Source organism: Solea solea, chromosome 18, assembly GCF_958295425.1.
Source record: "Solea solea chromosome 18, fSolSol10.1, whole genome shotgun sequence".
Classification (NCBI taxonomy): Eukaryota; Metazoa; Chordata; class Actinopteri; order Pleuronectiformes; family Soleidae; genus Solea; species Solea solea.
The window spans coordinates 19,968,928-19,993,644 of NC_081151.1; the positions used below are offsets into that span (position 1 = coordinate 19,968,928).

At 41.1% G+C, this 24,717-nt stretch overlaps 2 protein-coding genes across 9 annotated transcripts in view; both read left to right on the forward strand.

The window, feature by feature from the left end:
• mboat2a (membrane bound O-acyltransferase domain containing 2a) overlaps nt 1-16,813 on the forward strand; it is a 34,517-nt gene extending 17,704 nt beyond the window's left edge. The window contains exons 3-13 of the mRNA XM_058615794.1: nt 1,849-1,926; nt 5,818-5,913; nt 7,197-7,252; nt 8,902-8,956; nt 9,618-9,804; nt 10,645-10,837; nt 11,333-11,436; nt 11,527-11,591; nt 11,716-11,848; nt 12,421-12,572; nt 14,102-16,813. Coding sequence (XP_058471777.1) covers nt 1,849-1,926; nt 5,818-5,913; nt 7,197-7,252; nt 8,902-8,956; nt 9,618-9,804; nt 10,645-10,837; nt 11,333-11,436; nt 11,527-11,591; nt 11,716-11,848; nt 12,421-12,572; nt 14,102-14,282 — 1,300 coding nt within the window. The 3' untranslated portion in view covers nt 14,283-16,813. The remainder of the gene's footprint in view (nt 1-1,848; nt 1,927-5,817; nt 5,914-7,196; nt 7,253-8,901; nt 8,957-9,617; nt 9,805-10,644; nt 10,838-11,332; nt 11,437-11,526; nt 11,592-11,715; nt 11,849-12,420; nt 12,573-14,101) is intronic.
• A 1,376-nt stretch (nt 16,814-18,189) lies between these two features.
• The window catches only part of kidins220a (kinase D-interacting substrate 220a), a 48,248-nt gene continuing 41,720 nt past the window's right edge, over nt 18,190-24,717 (forward strand). For 2 of the 8 annotated variants that reach the window (XM_058615008.1, XM_058615009.1), the window contains exons 1-4: nt 21,728-21,749; nt 22,127-22,284; nt 23,281-23,379; nt 24,063-24,161. In XM_058615008.1, the coding sequence (XP_058470991.1) occupies nt 21,749; nt 22,127-22,284; nt 23,281-23,379; nt 24,063-24,161 (357 nt within the window). In that variant the 5' untranslated portion in view covers nt 21,728-21,748. Of the gene's footprint in view, nt 18,319-18,544; nt 18,686-19,094; nt 19,222-20,108; nt 20,223-21,727; nt 21,750-22,126; nt 22,285-23,280; nt 23,380-24,062; nt 24,162-24,717 lie in introns of those variants that run through there. The other 6 variants (XM_058615015.1, XM_058615016.1, XM_058615010.1 and 3 more) reach the window with 5 other exon arrangements.

The window sequence follows — 24,717 nt, forward strand, 5'->3', positions numbered from 1 at the left end:
ATTGTTACATGATTCTGCTTTTTCCTCCTCTCATGTCTGCTGCTCCCTTCACTACCCTGCCTACTCTCGCTCTTCCTCACCTGATCCGTATTCTCCTCGCTCTTGCCAAAGCAAATGGATCGATTTCGTAGTAACTGATATCCAATTAGAAAGTTATTGCTCTTTAATAGAGAACCCACTGTACCTCTGGCAGACAGCCTCTTAAAGTGCTGTGTGTGTGTGTGTGTGTGTGCACACACACTTGTATTTGTCGCCTCTTTAGGGCCCTTTTTTTTGGGCATAAACCCTGACTTTGCCAGGACCAGTAGTCCTCACAGAGACCAAAACTTGATCCTAACCTGTGTGTGTTTTTGTCAGCCTGACACCAAGCTAGCAGCTAGTGAAATGATAATCAGCCATCAGAATTCTATTCACACAGTTCATTTTTTAGTTTTTGATTTGTCACTTTTTCTGATGCCGAACTATTTTTACATGACCAATTTACAACTGCAAAACCTTGGATTTATTCGTTAATAAATAAACAAAGTCGACGTCAGCGCAGGCCCGCTAAAGTGTTTTATTCGACCATAAAACCTTGTAAATGTCTGTTGGACGATACACTTTTACAAACGGTGCTTGCGTCACTGCCCTGAAGTGCTGTGTTGTACTACACGAAAGTCGGGGACACAGTAACTGAACTGTTTGTATGATCCCGCTCAGCTTCTGCTAGTGTAGCTTGTTGTCATGTAATGCATGGGTGCACGCATGCAAACACTTTTCAATGCACGCGTTTATCCACGGCGTGACGCACGTAGCCGTTAGTGCACACACACTCGTTCTGTTCTGGCTTCAGGCCCTTACAGGATTTGCCTTGCAGATGGTGTCATGAAACGCCTCGTCCGCTAAAAGAGTTACTTCACTTCTTCTTTTATAGTGAACAGGTTCAAATGTACAATGTCCGTTGATGCAAGAAGTGTAAGAAGCATTTCCACCTCTCTTCCTCAGATAATCGTGCGTTTAAACCTCCTTTTTTTCTGTTTTCACTTCCTTTCTTTTGCCCTCCCTCCCATGCCCTTGTCCTCTTTGTTGACTCACTGCTTGCACACAGTGTGGCATCTCCACTCTCCTCGAGGCTCAACAAGGGCATCATCACACACAAGTGCCCTTCAAAGATCCATCTGGTAGCTGCTGCTTCTGGTGTCCCGGTGAACTGTGTGTTTATGGTTCACAGGAAGGGGAGGGTCAGCGTGGGCGCACGTTCATGAATGATTTCCATCGTCGCCACTTTGTCTTATGACTGTGGTGCTGATGACGCATCAGGGGATAGTTTTGTGTGCAAAGGACACGTGAAAGAATACAGAATAAAGAATAAGTGGTTATCTGTGCCCCTAAATGCTTCAAAAATAACTTGAAGTCGCACTCATTTTATTTTAAGGGCAAGGGAATGGTGTAATTATCACATGAATTAACCTCTGTCTTCATTTGTTTTAAATGACATTTACCTGCTGGCTTTTAAGTGCCCATTGATTGGCATCTTATTTTATTTTATTTTATTTAACCAAGAAGCAGCCCCACTGAGATTAAGCTGCACCTTCTATCAAGGGAAAATTGGTTGCAGACATAAAACATGCTCAAGCTTGCTCTGGTGCCACGCCACGAAAGCTAAAACGAGTTGAGATGCCCTCTGTACCTGCAGACGGGGGAAAGAGACACTTCCTGTCATACACCCACACTGATTCAAGCCAGAGAAAATACGGTGCTTCTTTACAATGCGCTCTAAATGAGATATCATGCAATTCTAGTGCATTGGCATATCAGCTTTGCATCAATAATGTATTGTTTTTTGCTTTGTTGTCCGTCTCCTCGTAGGTATTCCCTCCACTTCCTGGTACAGAGTGGTCTGTCCTACAGTGTGATGGTCTTCGCTGGCCTGGAGCACATGCACAAGTAAGTGGAGCACAAATGAGCTGCACCGGTTGTAAACAAATGTACTCTAGGAAGGGCTCCACTGAACCTGTTCTGTGACCCAGTGCCTCCTGGGAGTGAGAGTTATACAACACCCCTCCACCCCCCCTCTCCATTTCCTACAATAACAAACCGGAAAGCAACTGGCAAAGCCAGAAAAACCAAATGAATATTAAATGATATAAAAAGGAACGCAAATTGACTTTGGACCAAGCTGTTATTTGCTTCTTCTTTGTTTGTCTGTGTCTGTTCTTTGCAGGCACACAGGTCTGGGTCACGGTGACAGCGCACACACACACATACACACACACACACACACACACACACACACACACACACAAACACACTCGTTGGCTTTGATGTTATTTTTAAAACCCGGTATTCAACTGTATGAGTGCAGGTGCAAGCAGCTGATGTTACTCCCTGCGGAGAGCACATAAAATAGATTCTAACAGAACATTGTTCACAGCAGCTGCTGAAGAATGCTAAAATAAATATACACTATATATATATATATATATATACATGCATATGTGTGTGTGTATATATATATATATATATATATATATATATATATGAAAAAATAATAATAACTGCATTCTTCCTGGAGATTTAAACCTCTTACAAACAGCAGAAGAGCACTTTTAAGCCCGGTGTTCTTCACCCGCACTGGTGTGCACAGGTGCAGAGAGGAAGAGCCGGGTTGCGCTGACATGCCCGTGTTTATCGAGGGTTGAACCCACAACCTCAGCTCTTTTTTTTTTGCATTGCAAATGAGATATTATCACAGCGGCACGTTGACATGTAACCCTGGGCTATTGGCTTTTGCCAACTGAGCACACAGGTCAGCCCAGCGTCTCCCACTGAGCTGATGCCAGTTGCTTTGGTAATCCACACTTTAGACACAAACATCGTGGAGATGTTTGCCCATTGTTGAAACTCCCCCTGTGCCTCAATTTACACCTCCTTCTCAGGAGTATTGCGTGTCCTCTCGACTCTTTTTCCTCATTCCATTAAATCGTTCTCCCTTTCTGCATCTGATGCCTTTTTTTCAACTTTTAAGTTCCCCTTTTACTCTTAATCTATTCAGTGTCTGCTTCGGGGATTCCCCCCTCCTCTTTTAAACCAGCGCTAATAATAGCGCAGCTGACAGACAATATGAAATAGATAATTGTTGATTATATAGTATGTTCTATTTGACAGTTTTCTATTAATACTGGCTGCTGGAGCACTACACCACGGCAGAAAATGTTCTTTATTTGTTTTATCTCAGGCACCCCGCCCTCAGTGTACAGTGAGTGCAGTGTGACAGCCAGATTTTCATGAAGTCTTTTTCTTTTTCCCCCGTGACTTGCTGTGAATTTTGTGGCTCCCGACCTCACTCAACTCACCGTCTTTTTTTTTTTTTTGTGACGCGGTGGGGCATCGGGTTTCATATTCGCTCCTCTCCAGCTGTAGAACTCTCGATTTGTGGGTTTGTTTGGTCGAGCAGGCGGGGGTGGGGGAGGGGGAGGGGGGGGAGTTCTAGACGCACACTCTTACTTGCCTGCAGCGTGAACACAGCACTGCCTGCCGGTCGACAGGAAGCGGAGACGACTGTGAGATCATTGCATGTGGCAGAACCCGTGATGAGGGCTGAAAAGGCAGCACAAGGGCCCTCTTTAATTAAAAAATCATGACCAAATTATAATGTTTGCTGCTTGTGCAATGAAAGACAACAGAATGTATAATGTCAGGGAGTTTTAGAGTCGTTTTTTTATTATACTGGCGAGAGCTGAAACAATTAATCGCTTACTAAATGAATCGACAACTATTTTGATAATCGATTAATCGGTTGGAAGCTTTTTCCATGATTAAATGTGAATATTTTCTTCATTTCTTTGCTCTGGATAACAAAGAAACCATTAAAAGTGCATCATTTTGGTTTGTTAACAAAACAAGACATTTGAGAACATTGTCATTTCCAGGTTTGACGAACACAGACCAACATTTTTAATCGATTATGCAGTTCTAATACCGGCGTTTTTTTATAAGCAGATCTAATTCCATTGTCACCAGTTTTCAGTATGAAGAAATATAAAGCAAGAAATGTAAAGCAGAGCAAATATTCTATCATCTTGTCATTCATATTCATAACGTTTTTATTTGAAAGGTGTGCGAGTTGCTGCCTTTGTGCGTGAATTTTAGCAGCCACAAGGTGTGCACGACCCCCCCGGAGAGAGATGCTGTGTGTCGAAGCGTTAATTTATAGCCTATTTCTTTGCGTTCTTGTGAAGATATGAGTCTCCACCACCACCACCAGCACCAGCAGCAGTCTACTTTGGTCCCAGGTCCCAGCTGATGCCTTCAGTGGAAATGAAACACCACCTCCTGAGCTGTGAATTACGCAAACGCAAATAAGATGAGGGTAAAGACTCACCGGTGGGCGCGCGACAAATATAGCGACTGCAAATTGCATATACAGTTGTTGATATCTGCAGCTGTGTGCTGCCTGCAGAGAGAGCGACTAAAATGTTGTGTTGTGCATTCTATACATACAGGAGACTCGCAGTTATTTATGCTCACAAAATAATAGCCGTTGGGCAAATGGTAACTGTGTGACATTCAACCAAAGGCAACGTTTTTTAGGGTTTCTGTCACAAATTAACATAAATGCAGCAGATAATTTGAGACTCAGAGGGCAGAAAACGACTCATTTTAAGAATAAGCATTTGTGATTCTAAGGGAGGTCAAACATTTGCACCCGTGTTACAGTTTTTCCCTTTAAAACCTTCATTTATTTTGATTTCATGGCTGTAGAATTGTCAAAAAAATGTGCAATGAGTGACTGTTTCCGCCCCTTTTACCAAGATAACTTTCACTTTTGATATCTGACAGTTATTCAACCGTTTAGGAAGTACGGTACTGAGAAGCTGCGGTCACAAATGTTTGATACGCAGGCGAATCCTATCCTTATTACGTGTGCACATGCAGTAGATTTAAATTGTGTTACTACAGGTTTGGGAATGTGGTTATTCGTGCCAAGCCTAGTGTGGGTTTGGATGCAAATATAGAAATCTGAGTGCACATAGGGTCTTGCAACTGTATGTAATATGTACACAGGAAATGGTGAGGTTTTTAGAGTGGAAAAGGGTGTGTAAATCTTCTACCGCTTTATCCTCCACGTGAGGGTCCCGGTGGGAACGCTGGTGCCAATCCCAGCTGACATAGCGCGAAAGGCAGGGGTCACACCCTGGACAGGTTGCCAATCCATCACAGAGAGTGTCCAATTTGCCTAAACCTTGAATCTGCATGCTTTTTGGACTGTGAGAGGGGAAAACCCCCGCCTGCACAGACGTGGAGAACATGCAAACTCCGACAGCGACAGCGCTGACTTAGTGACTTGTTTTCATTTTGTGACTTTTATTCTGGGCATTTCAGATGAAATCGCGTCTTTGCTGTATCCTGGTCTCCCCCTTAGAATCAGGAGATCCTGTTAGGCCTTATCGTCAGTGCGGTCTCCTGCCAGTAGAGGAGTTTCTCCTTCTCACTTGTGCTAACTCCTCCAGCAGCTTTGTCTTAAGTCTTCTGTTAAAAGGCACCGTTGTCCTTTGCTGTCAACCACCGACGGTGAAAAATTGGCGCAGCCTCATCTGCCCCTTTGTCCAATATTTGACCCTCCCCCTATTTCCACAGCTGTTTCTGTGGACACTGTCTTTTAATCTGTATTTGGGGAAAAAAAAACCTTCAGAATTAGATAACTAGAGGTTGGCATCATGTGTATTGAGATAAAATGGTTTAATTAGTGAGAAGAAAAGCTCTAATTCTACAGCAATATTGTTTATTTTAAACATTGTATTGTTCCTTTTCTCTTGTCTCCCCTTCTGTGCACAGGTACTGCTTCATTGTGACACTCGGCTACCTGATCTTGTGCCAGATCACGCGAGTCTATGTGTTCGACTATGGCATGTACTCGGCAGATTTCACGGGGTAAGAACCTGCACGAACAAACACGGAGCTCTTTTTCTACGCTGTGTTTAGGGACGCACGATATTATCGACACAATATTGGTTTTTGGCAGGCTTTAAAATGTATTATTGGGTGTCGGTAAAAGAGCTGCCGATATCACTATCGACTAAGACTAATGAGTTGATGAAGTATTAAAAATAATATGTCAATTTCAATTTAAATCACCAACGTTTAGCTCGGAAATGTCTAAAATCTCAATATTTAACAGATGAGTCTGGTGTATTTAGCGACAGCACTGTCGAAAGCCGGCGATCGAGAGCGACGAGCCGGCATCGCAAACCCCTGCAGGAAGTACTGAACTGATTCTAATGATTCAGTACATTGAAAATAACTGCTTTACAAGTCACTAGTTTGTGTGTATGTGTCGCGTATAAAACCGAACGTGATGACTCCGCCCACGTTGAGGAGGTACTATAATGGAAAACCAACCAATGTGTGTAGAGGCGAGTCGTGCCGAGGCGTGGTGGGAATGTAGTGGAAAAGCAGCATAAATGACTCCCGATATCGTGCATCCCTGATTGCGTGTACTCAGAAACATGAAGGCCTCCCTCCTCGGTTTTGATTTCTAATCTCACACCGAGAACAAATGATGCTAAAAAAAGAGGTAAATGTTGCATATGACTCAACCAGTCTGAGCGTGAACAGTAAAAAGGAGAGCCTGTCTCACAGCTGAGCTGTGTCCACTGGAGGAACTGTGGTTGGTTCCCACTCCTTCAGACTGTGTGACAATGCAAGCAGACAGCCCACAACCCCCAACTGGGTGGGGGTGGCTGGTTGCCAAGCAACCATATGGGAAAAAAAACCCATCCATACTGCTTCTAAAATGGCAAAGGATTTCACTCCTTCAGCGACCTCACCTGCTGTCCACGTGTGTTTCCTGAAAATGTCACATTTTTACTTAAAAATACTGTGGACACTGTTTACTTAGTAAATAACAATAATTTGACATCTTAATCACAAAATAATATTTTTTTCGTAAAAACACTACATTTGAAAATTCATGGATAGCAATAATAGTTATATTTTAGCATTGTTTCGGTTAAAGAGCTTCGACATACTGGTGTATTAACCATTACAAAAACATAAAAATACAATTTTGATAATTGCCAATGCTGTGAATTTAGGGCAGCTGTGGCATGAACCTTAAATTGGGTGATTTGTTAAGCACTTTGTGTATTTTTAAGTGATATGTGTTTAAAATGGATAAAATGAACTCTTTATTAACTGTTAAATGCTCTTTTCAGGCCCATGATGGTTATAACACAGAAGATTACCAGCATGGCATTCGAAATACACGATGGTAAGACATGGTGTGTGTGTGTGTGTTATTTTGTATTTGTGTGTTTAGAGTGTAGACAAGCAAACCGTTGGCAGACGCGACAAAAGTGAAAAAGGTCAGTTCATTTGTTATTTGTAAGCGGGCAACGTGGCCATGTTTCTGAGCCAACGATGGACTAGTGAACCAGAACAAAAGTATCAACACAGTTATGTAATAACTACCGTCCTTCCTCTCTCTTATGTTTAGTTTAAACTCCACTGCATAGTGTTAATATCGGATGGTAATCCCTCAACCATTAACAACCAAATGTACGAACCAAACCAAGGCATGTGTGAAGTGCCGTTAAAGTTCTGTTGCCCTTCTGACATTTAACGCCGAGCAGCTCGGGTTTCACTTTATCTTCCGACTTCTTGACTTCACATCGTCTCCAGCAGTTGGACGCAGATGTAGAGGCCCCATAAGAAAGCACCACGTGGGCTAACGGGGGAATAAATAAATAAGAATAAACATTTGTGGTCAGGTGATCAGCCGGACAAATGAGTAAGGGAAGGGAGTGTGACTAAAAACACAAAAGAAGCAGCCATAAAACATCTTAGAGGTGAATAACCAGGCTGAACTGGTGTCAGTTGAAATCACTAGATCGGATATCGGACGGATAAAAACACAGGAGAGTCATGTTTGGGCTGTTTATATTCTTCACATTTGTCACACAGTTGGAGATTTGCGTCTCTGAAATGACTCGGTATCGGTAGATACTGTGATATCGGTATCGGACACAGAAAAGTGCTATGGTACCCGTCCCTAATTTTTTGGCGGAGCCCGTTTTGTGGTATAACCTAAAGTTGCACACTGCAGCTTTAAGTGACTTTAACCCTCTTCGTGATAATGATAATCGATTTATTTAGATTTTATGGCTGTAGAATTGTCAAAAGAAGGTTCAACGAGTGAGTGCTTCTGCACAAAGTGAAAGATAACTTTCACTTTTTATATTTTATTCAACCGTATATTATATATATATGTGTATACATATATATATATATATACCTATATGTGTGTGTATGTATATATGTATGTATGTGTGTATATATATGTATATGTGTGTCTATGTATATATGTATGTATATGTATGTGTGTATATATGTATGTGTATATATATATATATATATACATATATATATCATAACATACTGAAAAAGTAATTGAATTCAGACACGTTCAGACACACATTAATTTGATTATTAAACAAAAATAAAATAATAATAAAAAAACTTTTTTGATACTGTCAGGGCCAGCAGAGAAGGCCCTGCTGGCCCTGACAGCCCACCACTGTGTGTGTGTATATATATATATATATATATATATATATATATATATATATATATATATATATATATGTGTGTGTGTGTGTTTGGCTTATATCGTCCTCTCAGATCATCATGGGGGACAATACAAATATGCAGCAATAAGAACTGAATGACCCGGTTATGAGGGTATGAGGCATGCAACCTACTGCTGCGTGCTCTTCCTGTTGCATCATCTGTTCTTTTCTCTCCCTCTGTCACCCCTCACCCACATACCCGTGTTAACTCTGCATCGCTTCATACCAAACCTTGAAACCTTTTCCTGTAAATGAATATTGAATTAAAGTGCTCCTCCGTCTCCGTCCGTAGGACTGACCAAGCGAGAAGGGCAGCTGACCCCCAATCAGAAATACCTAGCAATCAGGTATGTGACTCAGGTATGTTTTTACTGCTTCAGATGATGACGGCTCTAATTCAAATGAGCCGAATGAAACAACTTCATTCTTTAGTTTAACACAGGGTTCCATTTCTTGCATAAAAAATGCGTCACGCTGCCTCCCTGTTTCAGGCTCTCTCTCTCCGGTGCTGTCGGGGCACTTGTTAGACGCCCGGTTTCCAGGAAACCACACTTTTACTGCTCCCACGTGGCCTTTATTGTCAGAAGGCCTAATAAAAGCCTGCATTACAACGGCAGGGTGTTTTCTTCCCCCTAATCGTTAGTGTTGGAGACAGAAGTTGCACGTGAATTGTGGACAGATTGCAAAAAAAAAAAAGTTGGACAGGAAAGTTGGTACTGAGCATTCCGCGATGAGAACAAGCCTCACATCTAGACGTCGTTGAAACCTCTCTCAGTCAAGGTGGAGATCAAATAAGACCTCCTATTCAAGCAGTTGTGATTATTATTATTATTATTATAATAATTATTGTTTATTTGTCTGGTTTACGATTATGGTGTCTTTCAGTGTGACCACTGCTCCGAGGCATGTATTCCTGGGTTTAGTTGGTCTTGGATCACCGGACCGTGAAATGAAAACATTTTTTCCCTGATCCATCTGCATCTTTTCCCCTTTTTTTCGACCCTCCAGTCGAATGCCCAGCCTGCTGGAGTACCTGAGCTACAACTGTAACTTCATGGGCATCCTGGCGGGGCCCACCTGCTCCTACAACGACTACAAGGCCTTCATCGAGGGCACGAGCTACCAGCCGCGCCACCAGGAGAACGCCAACGGCAAGGAGAACGGGAAGTACAAGCAAACCGAACCCTCGTCCAAGGTAAAAACACTGTGGTGAAATAATAGACCCACCATTTTTGAGTTGTTTTCGAGTGGTTTTTGATTTATGCAATTCTCCTTTAAGTGTATGTCTGGGTCATATTTTAAAAAAGGCCTCGAGTGAAGGTGCCCAGGCTGATTATATATGAATTTTAAGGACCCGCACGTCTGGTTATTTCCCGTATTCTTACTGTATGATGCATTAATAATTTAATAAGACTTTAAGTGTGTCTATCTGAGAAGTGGATTGACGCCGAGTCGAAACACACAACGACAACATTGCACGGCACAGATCTCAGACGCACCCTTGGTAAATTGCCGTGGGAATAGTACACACAACGTGTGTGGACACCCTGGGGCTGTGTGGTTATAGCTCACGTCGTCAGGCTTTGCAAAGTGTGTTCGGTTTCGTCGTTGAGTCAAAATTTTTTATATCAAATGAAATTTTTAGTGACATAACGCAGCAATAATTGTGCAGGAGTCACAAAATAGCAGGTTTTTTTTCTTTTCTTCAATCCGATTTTAAACATTTTGAGTACTTTTTGCCTCAGGTATATTCAGCTTGTGTAGGTTATGATGACAGAAAGTATGTAAGACACTCTATATTGCACATTCTTATAGCCTCTGTATATACTGTATGTTTGCTCTGTGTTCTAAGGGTTAATAAAAGCATCACATCTTGTCATTCATTCATTCATTCATTCATTCATTTTCTACTGCTTTACACTCCACGTGAGGGTTGCACATAAACACAAACAACCACTCTCACCCTGTCTTGTGATTATACCTTTTGCAATATAACATAATAAGTTTGGATCTCTGTCTCTCTCTCTTCACCCAGAACGACGTCATCTCCAAGCTGTGCACGTGTGCCATCTCGCTGGCCATCTACCTGTCCCTGTGCAAGCTGCTGCCCGTGGAGCGCTCCATAGACGACGGCTTCATCAGCTCGACGCCGTTCCATCTGCAGGTCGTTTACCTTTACCTGGCCATGCTGGCCCTGAGGCCAAAGTACTACTTTGTTTGGACGCTGGGTGAGTTCCATGTGTATTTATGACAGTTCCCCACTCCCACTCTTAAGTACACATTTTTATTTGATTGTTTTGTGGATAAAAATCAGTTATAAGGCTAATCTGCAAAGGGATTGGCTGCGCAATACGGTCCGTGACGTGCGGGGCGATTAAAACATTTGTGAGTTTGATAAAGACGTTGCTCAACACCTCTGTGCCTTTTTTAAAGTGGAATGAACTCAATGAGTTGCTCTGGCTTCAGGGAGTCTGGGTGATGCCTGACATAAGCAGCGTTTCTTAAAGTAACAGTGCCATCTAGTGCTCGATCGGAAAAGCCGCAGCTCTTCATTCTTTCCCTGTGAGATGCCGTTCCCTCCATCTGTTTCTGTCACTGTGTCTGAAAGTGGCGTCGTGGCCGTCCGTTGTCTTCCACTGCTGCTTTTTGTCGCTCTCAGAATCATTTGTACCTCTCTCTCTCTCTCTCTCTCTCTCTCCCCCCCCTCCCTCCCTCCCCCACAGCCGATGCTATCAACAACGCCGCCGGATTCGGCTTCAACGGCTACAACAAAGACGGCTCTCCTCGGTGGGACCTGATATCGAATCTCAGAATTCTGGACATTGAGGTCGGGCTCTGCTCATGAGATCTATTATATCCCAAATAAAGGCCTGTTTCACTGAAGCCTAAAAGTGTATTGTTTGCACTCTAATTCCAGTTTGCCACCAGTTTCAAGATGTTCCTAGACAACTGGAATATCCAAACAGCCCTTTGGCTTAAAAGGTGAGATTATTAATTATTATTATTCAGCATGTATGAGGAGATGTAGTCTTGGATAAGTCACGTAAGAGGATGTGGACATATCACTATACTATAATGTGACTTACTGTGTCTGTGCCGTTCCCAGGGTGTGCTACGAGCGCTGTCCCATTAACCCCACCGCTGCCACCTTCATGCTGTCGGCCATGTGGCACGGGGTCTACCCCGGGTACTATCTGACCTTCCTCACCGGCATCGTCATGACCATGGCTGCACGTGCAGTGAGTACACGTCGGTGCTTCTGTTTATGCAGAACCCTTCTGATCCTGCCAGGTTGAATAAAAGATTTTCTAGACTGACTTATTGTGATCCGCCAGCGTAGGAATCGTAATATGAGCGGCGCATATTTCTTTACGCTCTCGAAATTCTGCCACTGAAATTGATTTATTTGTTTTTCGCTGGAGTCTGTGAGCTCTTTAGATTTACCACAGCTACTTAGCCGACCAACAATCATGCAACAAAATCTCTTTATGGAGACTAAAGGGATAATGATGGCTGTATGCTGCTTAAATGTGAGGTCCATTCCCACTAATCTTTTCCTAAGCCTGATCTCTTCACTCTGGTCTTCTGAAAGAAGTGGATAAGACCAAACGAACGTGCTGTGTTGGTGCAGAAAGGAAGACTCGGGTCAACACGTGACCCCTGACGTCATAAAAGATGTTAGAAACCACTTCCATTAGCTTAATTCAAGTTCAGATTAAGCGGAATGTCACTTTAAGACCGCAATTTAACTTACTTTTGTTCAGAATGTTCAGAATGTTGATTCTTTTTTTTTTTTTGTCTTCTCACCCAGATAAGACACAACATCAGACCATACTTCCTGGTCTCTGACTCACACAAGCGCATCTATGATGTCATCACATGGGCAGGGACTCAGGTTGCCATTAGCTACACTGTGGTGCCATTCGTCCTACTCGCAGTGGGACCCTCATTTAAATTCTACAGGTATGTATGTATTCCCTTTCCCACTACATGGTCCCAGCGCGTCATTTTGCTTTTCCATGAGCGATAGTTGTTTTGTTTTTTTTGTACCTGCTCTGTTGTAGATCAATTAAAGAGACTTAAAAATCTTGAAAACATGTGCTAATCTCCAACATTTAGCATGGATCTAAAAAAGTATTTATTTTGCAAGGCGAGGCGAGGCGCGACCATGTAGTGGAAAAGTGGCATTAGTGTGTTGCTTCTTGATGCAGCATGTGAAAATCTACTGGACAAACATGCTGCTTCTCTGTGAATTAAGCAGCAGTGGATGTCACGCACACGATTGTTGGACTGGAAATTCAAGCTTGTAAATGAAGTCACCACATGCACTTTGGATTAACCTGGTTCCATTCCATCACAGGCTGTAACATTTAATAAGGCAGTCAATTGAGGGGGAGGAAATAAAAGAAGTGGCCTTAACAACACTCACCTTCTGCCATGACCAGTGTCATGCAGGGACGCTGTAGAAGGAGTTGGTGCTGTAACATAATGTACTATATTATGTGGGTCAATGAGACATTAAGCTTAAATGTATAGTAGTTGGTATTTTTATATTTGTGTGATCTGATGTCATTTTTTTTCAACAATATATTTATTGGTTTCTTTACATTTTTTTATAAAAATAAAACAACCAAATCGCCCACCCACAAGAACACAACAGAACATAACAAGCAACAGAGGCATATACTGCAAATATGTGATTATTATATGTGATTACATTACATTACATTACATTACATGTCATTTAGCAGACGCTTTTATCCAAAGCGACTTACAATGGAATCAAGTACAATTTAGCCAGGGGTGGAATCGAACTTGCGACCATGATGTCTTTGGTACACAAGGTAGGGTCTTAACCACTGAGCCACTCCACCCCTTTATTAGTATAATAAAGTATACTGTACTTAGTTTAGCAGTTACAGTATCCATATATCAACACATAAGGAAGAAAATTAAATCAACATCACTATTAATAGTAGCAATGTACAATACTAACAACAATAATAATAATAATAATAATAATAAAAATGTAGTGTTTAAAAAAGGAAAAGGAAATAAAAAAAAAATGTAATTAACAGTCATGGCCTCCATATTTCCTTAAATTCCTCAACTTTATTTCTTACTTTATATGTCAGCTTTTCTTATACCAGGCTACACGACATCTCCTTAATCCACTGTGCAAGAATTGTTGTTTTTTATTTAATATTATTTAAATATCAGCCGTTTTGCTTATTAAACTTTAAACCACTGATTCCCAAAGTGTGGGCCTCACTCCCCCAGGTGGTCTGTGCAGGTACTGCAGGTGGACCATGAGCTGTTGTTGTTATTCATTATGTCTGAATTAGTATAACAGAAAACCTGCTCGAAAAATCCCAAACTATGATAACCTTGGTGATATATTGTCGTCTTTCCTCGTGCAATATGATAAGATCGATATTTTAATTACCAAACTAATAAAGTAATTGTCTTAACTGTGGATGTCTTCTACGCAGGTCTTGTTACTTCTGCTTACACCTCCTGTGTCTGCTCTTGGTACTGGCCTTACCCGTGAGATCGAGACGCTGGCAGTCCAAAGAGCAGCGGGACGGCCTACAGAAGGACGGCCTACGGGACAGCCAGACAGAACACAACAGCACAGACAACAACTGCAACCAGAAAGCCAAAGCCACATGAGGCTCCAGACGGCTGGCGCCCAGTCCCTTCAGCAGCAGAAACACTGAGACGAACTAGAAACCACTGAGGACTGGACTGCGGCGAGTCGGGGTTTGCTTGACAAAGAACCAAATATCAGACACTCGGAGAATCCTAACAGACAGAAAATATGTCAATGTCCTGCCGATACTTCCAGTAGCACGGATTACAGCAGTCACACTTCTTGACATGGAAAAGAACAGGGATGTAACAACGGCCACAGTGTAAACCAATGATTGATAGCAGTTATTTTACATTGAGTGGAATTAAAGACTTCCAAGCTGCCTTAAACCCTCTATGTACTTGGTGAGAGTGGCACGCTGCGAGAACCTAACATGCAGGTGCACCGGTGTGACGCCGCAGGTGGTAGAAGACGAGTATGAAGAGTATGTGGAGGGTTTTTGTCATTGTCTGGATACAAGCCTTTGTTAGGTGGAAACAGCAAATGTGTTTGTGTAAAAGAAACATAATTCTTCATCATCAGCTGCCAATTTCAAACAGGCCTTAGGATCCTCTTAACATTGTTTGATTTCTGTGTCTTTTTTTTTTTAAAGGAGAACTTCATACAACATAAGTTTTTAGGTTTAGATTTTTGTGACGACACTGTTTTGTTGTTGTTGTTGTTGTTTATTTTTGTTCTGGCCTTCTGGAAAGTTTTCTCCACCCCCAACATTGGGAAGTTCTAAAAGTCATGAAATGAATTTCTTTTACACTTTTTTTTATATTATTCATATCTGCTGCTTTTTTGACAAACGTCGCTCATCAGATAAATGTGTGTATGAAAGGGAGTTTATTTACCTTGTTGTTACTAAGAATACTTTTTAAAGGATTTCTGACTCTGGGTTCAGGGGTGTGACAAATTTGTTTTAAAGTGTTTGTATGTTTTCACGCCACAGGTTTCCTCTGTGCTCAAATGTCTTGCCCGTGTAATTCTGTAAAACCTCCGAGACTATTTCAACGACCGTAAATGAGATTGTATATTTGGTTAAAAAAAAAAACACAGTGGACTAACATCGCTGCTGGACACTTGTACAGTTTAACTCCGCCTCTTGAATCTGACAAGAATCTTATCAGATTACCACATAAATTATTACAAACCAACAGAAAAACATCTTCCAAATAGATGCATAGGCTATATACAATGTGTGCAATCAAATATGCAATTTGCATTTGTCTGTGAGGAAATCTGACGTGGTTATTTATGTACGTGACATTATATTGTACAAAATTCAAAGACCCAGACCAGCCGATGGCGAGTGGTCTGATTTCATATTGTGTGCTCTTACGTTTGTAGATTTAGGCGATGTTTCCGGGGTGCATTTACTGTATGGTATAAGAGACACTGGTTCCTCATGTTGTTTCAGTCCACGGCTCACCTTTTCGTTCCACATCATCTGGATTACGTTTCGCAAAAAAAAAAAACACCCCGCTCCCGTGACACTTTACGGCAGTGATTCCCAAAGACGTGGGTGGTGGTGGTGGGAGAAGGGGGAAAAAAATAATTGCAGTGCCCCCAAGAAAGTTGCAGAGTTGTCCCGACCTTTTCAGTTAAGATTCATGTGTATATATTTCAAGTAACGTGTGTAAAATGAAGTTGTAATTCAGTTACCAAACCATCTCTTGGATAAAGATTCATCAAAAACGATCTTTGGTGTCACAGATATGGCGGTAAATTAGTGCCACAGAGAGTTTGCCATCTTTAAAAAAAGTGGGTCCCCACGTAGAAAGTTTGGGAAACACTGCTTTACTGTGTCATAAAAAGAACAGTTGTAGGGTTAGTGAAGAAAACAGTCAAAATGACACCTATTTACGTAGAGCAGTAAATAATCTGGGGGGGGAGGGATTCCACGCCCACAGTATCATAAACACTTTTGAAATTGTGCATATTTCTTTTCTAAAAAAAAAAAAAACCTTGTCAGTAAATGTAGTTGGTTTGGTGCGTTTGTGTTATGTAATATAATAACAAAGCAGCAGAGGTGAGCTTTGAAGTATGGACCTCTTTACGATTTGATTTTAAGATGTTCTAACTTTGCATATTCCTGCCATAACTGTGTGTGTGTGTGTGTGTGTGTGTGTGTGTACCAGTATTCATGTGATCCGTACATGTCAGTGTGGTCTCAAGTAAACTGTATTTGTAGCCTGGGCCCTGTGTAGGTAAGTGTGGCCCAACCTAAGGGGAAAGGGATGTCATTCTACAAACATAGCGATTATTGCACTGCATGGCCACCCAAACCAGCAGATCAATGCAAACTGCTCCATATGTCCAAAGTGCCAAATCATAAACGGCGCATTTTGTTTTTGTGCGTATGTGTGCATGTGTGCCTGTGTGAGTATGTGTGCGTGAGCATGGGTCCATGTAGTGTGTGTGTGTGTGTGTGTGCGTGCGCGCGCCTGTGTAACACAATGGTTATTTTTGTGTCTGAAGGAAATTTATTGAAAGATTTGTATAACAATACATTAAAATTCTGATTTATGTGGCAAAAATAAAGAGAAATTATTTTTAAACACTAAAACGGTGTTTGAAAATATGTGTATCATTATATTATGTTATTATTATTGTTATGTTAAAAATCATTAGATTCTATATCCACCATGACTTTTATCAAGGTATAATTTATGAGAGTTTGGTTGCTGCACCTAAGGACAAAACTATTGTCTACTATTGCACCTCATCTTGTAATTAACTGGCCTTCACCTTAAGGTAAATCATGTGGAAATAATGTTTGTTTAAATCATTATCACTAAATTAACTACTACTGTACCTGCAGGGCCCCTTGTGGTGGTGTTTGTGTGCACATTTTGTTTTCTGAGGACATTTTTGGTCTGGTTTTTCTTCAGGTCCAGACCAAATGTTGGGTTATCATTTTGGTCGGGGGTTTGCATCATGAGTGTCATCACATCCAGAAAGAAAGAGGAAGAAGTGTGTCTGTGTATGTGTGTGTGTGTGTGTTCTTGTATGAGTATCTTTGTGAGGACCAAAAAACATAAACCTAAGGGAGTACATTAGGACATTAATTAATGGTCCTCATGTTATGTCATCATTTAAAAGGCCTTTTTGAAGGTTAAGGCTTGGTTTGAGGCTTAGGGTTGGGCAATTAGTTGTAGGGGCTAGGGAATGCATTATGTCTAGGTTTATGAGTGTCCACTCTGTGAGTGTCCTCACCATCTTTTTTTGTGAAGTCCAAAAAACATACAAAACTATCTTTGTGGAGACATTGTGACCGCGTGGGGACATTCTGTGTGGGCCTCACAACTTTAAAGGGCTTTTTCAGGGTTAAGACCTGGTTATAGAGTTAGGGTTCGAGTTGGGTTAACGTTAAGGTTAGGGTAAGTTCCCTAACCCTTAAGGGGCTAGGGAATGCATTATGTCTATGGTGTGTCATCACTAAGATATTAAAGTAGGTCTATGTGTGTGTGACTTGTACATGCATATTAGTGAGGACAAAAAAAAAACCGTATAAAACCACCAGGAAGTGAAGACATTTTTTATAGGAGGACATTTTGACTGGTTCCCTGTGTTCTGTCACACAGTAAACGGGCTGTAAAGACTTGGATGGGTTAAGACATGGTTTAGAGAGATGGTTTTTAATTATGTTAGGGTCAGGTTAAAGGATAGGCATTTAGTTGTGATAGTAAAGGTTGAGTTAAAGGGCTAGGGAATGCATTATGTCTATGGCTCGTCTTGGCTGTGAGGACAGATTTTGAGTAAAAAAACATCATTGTGAGATAATTTTGATGTCGTGAATATACTGGTTTTACATGTAGGTTAGTCCAGAATCAGGCTCGGGGTCAGAGTTCGTCATGTAGATGAGATTGGGATGCATTATGTCCTCACAAGTACAGAGAGACGAGTGTGTGTGTGTGTGTGAGCAGTGGTAGTAGTGGGCGGAGCTTTACTGTAGCAGTCCAGGTCTGTCTACAAAGCATGCTGAGAAATGATATGAAAAAGTGTTGATTTGTGTACGTTCTTGTCCGGACTGGGACACTTACGTTCGGTGTAAAAGCCGCAACAGTTAAGGTAAGATACCTTCCGCTTGTGGGCTGTACTTGTTCCGTCTGTCTTTTTGTTTTTGTTTTACTTTTAGAGGTAAAACAGAGAGTGGACCTGTTGGAGTGCTAGCCTTAGCTAACGTTAGCCTGTTAGCCGTTGTTAGGGAGTTGAGCTAGTTGAGCTTGTGTTTTGCTGCCGTGACAGCGCTTAACACAGGAAGTCAGTCAGTCAGCCTGTTTGGAACAAACCGTGTCGAACGTTGACCTGAAAAAGTGGAATTTTATTTGTGTCCGTCTGTGTCTGTTCACGGTTGAAATCATGTGATCTGCTTGCGTCACCCAGCTGTTTACTTTTGTGACAAGCAGTGGAAAAGGACTTGGTTTCTGCAGACGTGGTGAGGAGACACTGACAGCTTTGTATCTTGACTGTATCCTTACTCGTTGTCGAACCTTTACTTTATATTCGTTGGTTCATGCCACTTTAGCATTTCAGAGTGAAATACTGAGCCTCCTTACTAATACTAACATACTAATCTGGCCCTTTTTAACCTTGCATGTGTCCCTGAAGTGCAAATCACCAACACAAATAGGAAAACACAACATTAACTACTAATGTTAACATGAACTATTTGACTATTTTAGTTAATGTCGTTGTGTTTTCCTATTTGTGTTGGTGATATGCACTTCAGGGCCACCGTACTTATGGAAGTAAATCCTCAGCAGTTTCATACCCACATGACAACAAGCTGACGGGTTAAATTTAGAGATCCTATCCAGTGTTGCTTCTGGAGTTTCATGCAACACCAATAACACCCCTGCTGACGAGGGTTGCATTTGAATTTTTTAATCTCTATTATCTAAGTTTTGTTCTGTTTTTACATAAACCCTGGACTATATCTTACCTTAAAGGATATCTGGACTGCGACACATGGTAAAGAAATACTAATATTGTGAATATTTAGCACTGAACTGATTTGATATTCTGTTTACAAATAGTGTGGCACTGCAGAATTCCACTTTCATACTGTTTTGTCACAAATTGTATCTTAATCAAACTATTTATATATTGTGGAATTTGGATATTGCCCGTGGTCGATTGCAATTTCAATTTGCAACAGTTGTGCAGCTCTACTGTTTATTGATATAAATACTAGTGAAACTTTGGCTGCCCTTAATCAATTTGTGCTTTTCTGCTTTACAGTTTTGTAGCAATTTAACTTTGGCTTGTTTTTATATTTTTTTTTTGTAAAAGCACAAATAATATAGTAAATAGTAATACATTTTGTGGATGGATCACTGGAAATTTGATCTATAGTTTATTTAAAAAGATTCACTGACTGTGAGTTTTTATTTTAACTGTAAATATATTCATATAGATATTTTTTTTACTGGTTCATGGATGAATATTATATATGAATTAATAATATATTAGCACATTTTGCCTTTGATCAATTCACATCAAATTACCACTGTTTTTAGTGTATTCCACAGTCTGTTGTAAATATAGAACAAGAATATAAAATCTTAAGTCTTAATGTAGCACTTAAGTTATGTCAACACACACTCTTAGGTGACAGCAGTATGCTTGCCACTCGCCATGATGGCTCGCCATTAATGCGCCATTATGTTACTTTATGTAATTCTCATTAAATTAAATCACCCAAATGAGGTTAACATTGTTATCGGCTGTGCCCTTTTATCTTGACTGTTGGTGCTGAGCCAGTGCATGTAATGAATTGAGATCCGGTCACGCGTGTCTATTGTGTTGGGAAGAGATGGGCGTAGGCCAAACCCCCCTCATCTAATATTCAGCCTTGAGTGAAGGGGGATGCTGAGCGTAAACCTGGCAGTGCTTGTTGATGCAGTGTGTGAGTGAGCAAAGGATAAAGACTGCTGTTGAATAGTCAAATCTAAGGTTTACCCTACACCAAGGTAAGAGGTTTTGTTTTTTTCCCCCATAGTCCACATGTCTCCCTCTTGGTTTAAATCATTTTTTACTGTTGCCATAGCCGTATTGTCTCTGTTGGCTTTTACTGGGTGTGTGTTGTTTTGAAAGGATGGGTTGTGTGAACTCCCATCTGATTTGTGCTAAAGAGAGAGAGAGAGAGTTTACTCAGCTGAGTGTTTACTGATTGGTTCTTGAGCAGTGTAATCTTCCACCCATTGTGCTGAGGGATGAGGAGCTGTGGAGGGTGTGTCAACAGGCTTCACTGAAAACAAAGGATTTTCTTTTTCCATGTATACATACATGATACTCTGGGATATGGGAGAGCAGTTGGTGGTGCTTGGTTGAGAAACAAGGTCAGAATTAAGAAAAAAAGACAAAATAAATTGTAGATATTTATTGATTGACAGCGTTGCATCTCCGAATGGAATATTTGGGGCCTTTGTACTATCAGCCCAACAGCCATGTGACATTTAAGTATTTATTGAACTCAGCCTGAGCCGCTCGCCTTGGGGATTATGGAAAAAAACTGAGCAGCGTGCTTGAAAGTCTTCATGTAAAACCCATTTCCAAGACAACTCGCAGTGAAAGCAGCCGATTAATTTTATGTTTTTGTGGCAGGAAGGAAGGCTGACCATGATGGAAGAGCCCGACTTGATGAATCATTAATGAGTTTTTCATTGATCGACTTCGTCTCTAAAACACTGAAAGTGGCCATATTCGAGTTTTTACTTTGTTGGATGTATACATAATATATTTTGCTGTTTTATATTGTTCTTTTCAAGTCTTATCAGGGAATAATATGTATAGAAACCTTTCATGATGTTGCTGTGAGTAGGAACAATCTGACTGACTTGCCTGCATAAAAGAGAGAAAACAAGTCATTAAATAAAGGAAAGTGCACATCTTAGTCTGGGTTTAAGATGATCCTTAAAGGCGTGGGCTAATTATAAGAGGGCTGTCGGCGTTGATATGTCAGATGCAGACAATTACCCAACTGCATCTTATTGCTATTATCCTTTCAATTCATAGTAATTGCTGTAAAATACTGCACCTATTGTGCTTTTGCAAACTTAAAACGCAGCACTTTTGTTTAAGGTGTAAAAGTTTTACTAAGTCCAAATTGAGGCAGGGGAAGAGCTTAGAACTGATGTTGGTCTCACAGTTCATAGCAACAAGTCATTAGTACTTCAAAGGAGGAAAGTTCATTGCCTATTGTTTTGTCTCGGTGGGTTTTAATGAATTTGTGCCGTTTTTTGAGCTGACGGTTGTGACTGGGCCTAAGTTCATTATACTGAGCAGACAAATTTCAGTTCATGTTTTCAGCACGAGCAGGCAGGCTGAACTAAGAGGCCTTGTTAGCTCTTCTGTAATGAGTGTGTGCTCAGTGCATTGTTAGATTGTCCTGAAAGAAAATGAGCACAACAGAAACAAAGTAAGTGTGCCTCAAAGGTCGAGGACTTAAGAAGATTTAAAGGATGAAAAATGCAGGGGAACACACAAACCCAGATTCAGTAAGTATAGGTAAAGCAGTAGTGAGAATGTAAAAGTGTTGTATATGTTTGATGATTGATGTTATGACCTCCTTTTTTGTTGTTGTTTTTGTTGTAGCTGGATTAACTGTAGTAATTATTTCCTTTTATAAAAAGACCTAGTGTTTTCTGTTTTTTGGGGGGGTTCATTTTTGCATGCGAGTTGGGTATTTGGGCAATACTTGTTTATTCCACATCATAATTTCCAAGAAACACCACACCCTCGCTTCTGTTTTTCTCTTCGTGGTGTTATGCAGTTGTATGGTACCGCATGCCTATGCTGAGCTGGCCACCTGGATGCTGTTTCTGTCCTGAGCTCTCTGTATATGCTCATAATCTGCTTTCTTCTCACTCTACAGTGGTGTGCAGGTGTTTGCAGCCAGTCATGGATACCACCACCTCCCTGAAGATGACCTCCCTGGCTGTCCAGAGTCTGTTCAGCTACGTGGAGGATGAGAACCTGGTTGCCATCAAAGCACATTTGGACAAGTTCCGAGATGTGGACAGCAGGAGTGATGTATGTCAGCCACAACACCTACCGCTTTGGTTCAGTATGTTTACTTTAAGGATAAGTGGGCACTAATCCAAGTTGCTTTTGGATCATGTAATTGGTGTTTTGTGGGAGGAGGAGAATTAGATTTGTTGTGAAACTTTAATGGAAATGATGAAAATGATTGTGGGCATATTTTTAAAGAGACATTACTAAGTTACTGACTGGCGAACTGTCCAGGGTGTACCCCGCCTATCGCCCGATGTAGCTGAGATTGGCACAGCACCCCTGCGACCCTCTGGTGGAGGATAAAGTGGTAGATGATGACTGACTGACATTACTAAGTTACTAAGTGGCAGTTTTTACAAAAAGTGTTGTTTTCCTGGGAGTTTTGGATGGTTTTATCATCTCAATTGCTTCAGATATCTTTGTTCAGGTCCCTTTTGTGTACGTTTTCCGACATGATGCTGACAGAATCTAAAGGAGAGATGAGAGAGGTAGAATGTTAGTAAGTGTCATCTGTGCAGTGAAAGCCTGATACAGCTTATTTTATGATTTATAAAAGCTTGTAGCTACTATAGCACTGGGCGACCTGCTCTCTCTTCATTAAAGTTGGCTGTATCTTGTTTTATTGTCAGTCACTTATACTCGGTCCAACAAAATTTTACACACTGGTCCAATAAAGTTATATTTATTCAGGAGGAATGAATGAGCTTGTGGCTGAATGCCAGAGTTGGGAATTTTAATCACAAATTTAACTTTTGTTTTGGAGATGTGATGATGATCAAACAAATTGTCACATTGTGGCATACATATCCCTTAAATTGACTAATAGAAAAGCAACATTTAGTTCATATCTCATTGAGGGATTGATTAGATTAGGATTAGAGTTAAGTCATCAATTTATTTTCTTTTTCCACTGAGTTCTCAGTGGGTTACAGAGAAAACAGTGCTGGGTCATTGGGTTGTTTAACTCTTGATCACAGTCTGTGTTCCTTCTCTCTCTCTCCCTCCTTGTTTCAGAATGGACAGACTCCCCTGATGGTGGCCGCTGAACAGGGCAATCTGGAGATAGTACAAGAGCTCATTAGGAGGGGAGCCAACGTTAATTTGGATGACTCTGTAAGCATGCATATACACACACACACACACACACACACACACACATAACATCTCAAACTACTCTAATATGAGCACACACACACAGGTACAGGCATTGTCATCCAAAACGAGGCACAGGTGGAAAACAGCGCGGTCATTTTTAACCGCATCATCCACTTTGACGACAAAGACGTTGGTGATGTTCCATCTTGCTGAACTCACCACACTTGGGCTTAGTCCTCCGCTATTATGAGCCATAATGACACCGTCTTACACAGTTTTACCTTCACAGCTTTTGACTAAATCACAGGATCCACTGACTGGCCAACACCCTGAGTCTCCAGAGGCCAACCCTCACACACACACACGCATTCAGACACTGTCCCTCTTCGGCTAACGCATGCGTGCTTACACACCTCTCATTAACATCTCACATACGCTTAACCTGCTATTACACATGACACTTTCAAACCTGTGCTCATTCTCGCTCTAACACAGAAGAGTAAGGAGAAGCCTTCCATGTTGTAGTTGTTCTTTGACACTCTTGTCTGTTCATGCAACATCCCATGAGCACCTGGTACGACCAGCTGGTAGGTGAATGCCGTTACCGCTCCCAGGACGAAGCTCTCCAGGAAACATTTCTTCCAACTGGTTTCGGAATCTGATGTGATTTCCCACAGTAAATGGTTGTCGCTTGTGTGCAGGACTGCTGGACGGCGTTGATCTCGGCAGCAAAGGAGGGCCACATCGAGGTGGTGAGGGAACTGTTGGAGAACAATGCAAACCTGGAACACCGAGACATGGTGAGAACACAGGCTCACACAGAAGCAGAAGCATTGTTCTGTAAAGAATTTGCTGTGAATTTGTTACTTTCATTCTTAAGTATGTAAAAGTTAATCCTAACTTCCCGCTATCCATAAGAATAGTATATTATACTGCCATGCTCATGATATCATGTCAATTTCATTTGTTTTGGTTTTTTAAAGAATCTAAAATCTGGTGAATTAGGTGAGAATGTTTCAACATTTATTTTTTCATAAAATTAAAAAAAAATGGGACAATTAATGATTCATGAGAAAAATGTTTAATACAAAAGAAACCTGATTTTTACTCGTATCCTCTGACAAAGACATCAGAGGTTGATGTGATTAACGGTCCGCTCAAGCCTTTACTGTAAGTTGGCCACTAAAATGTAGCACTTTATGATTTAATACATTATATAATGGAGTCATGAAGCCTTGATTTTATGTGCATTAGTATTTCCTGTTCAGTGTTATGAGTCCCAGCACTGCCTGGACGGGATGATCCATTACCCTAGAAATGGGCATAAAATGAAATTACTGTCTTGTGTGATGGCTC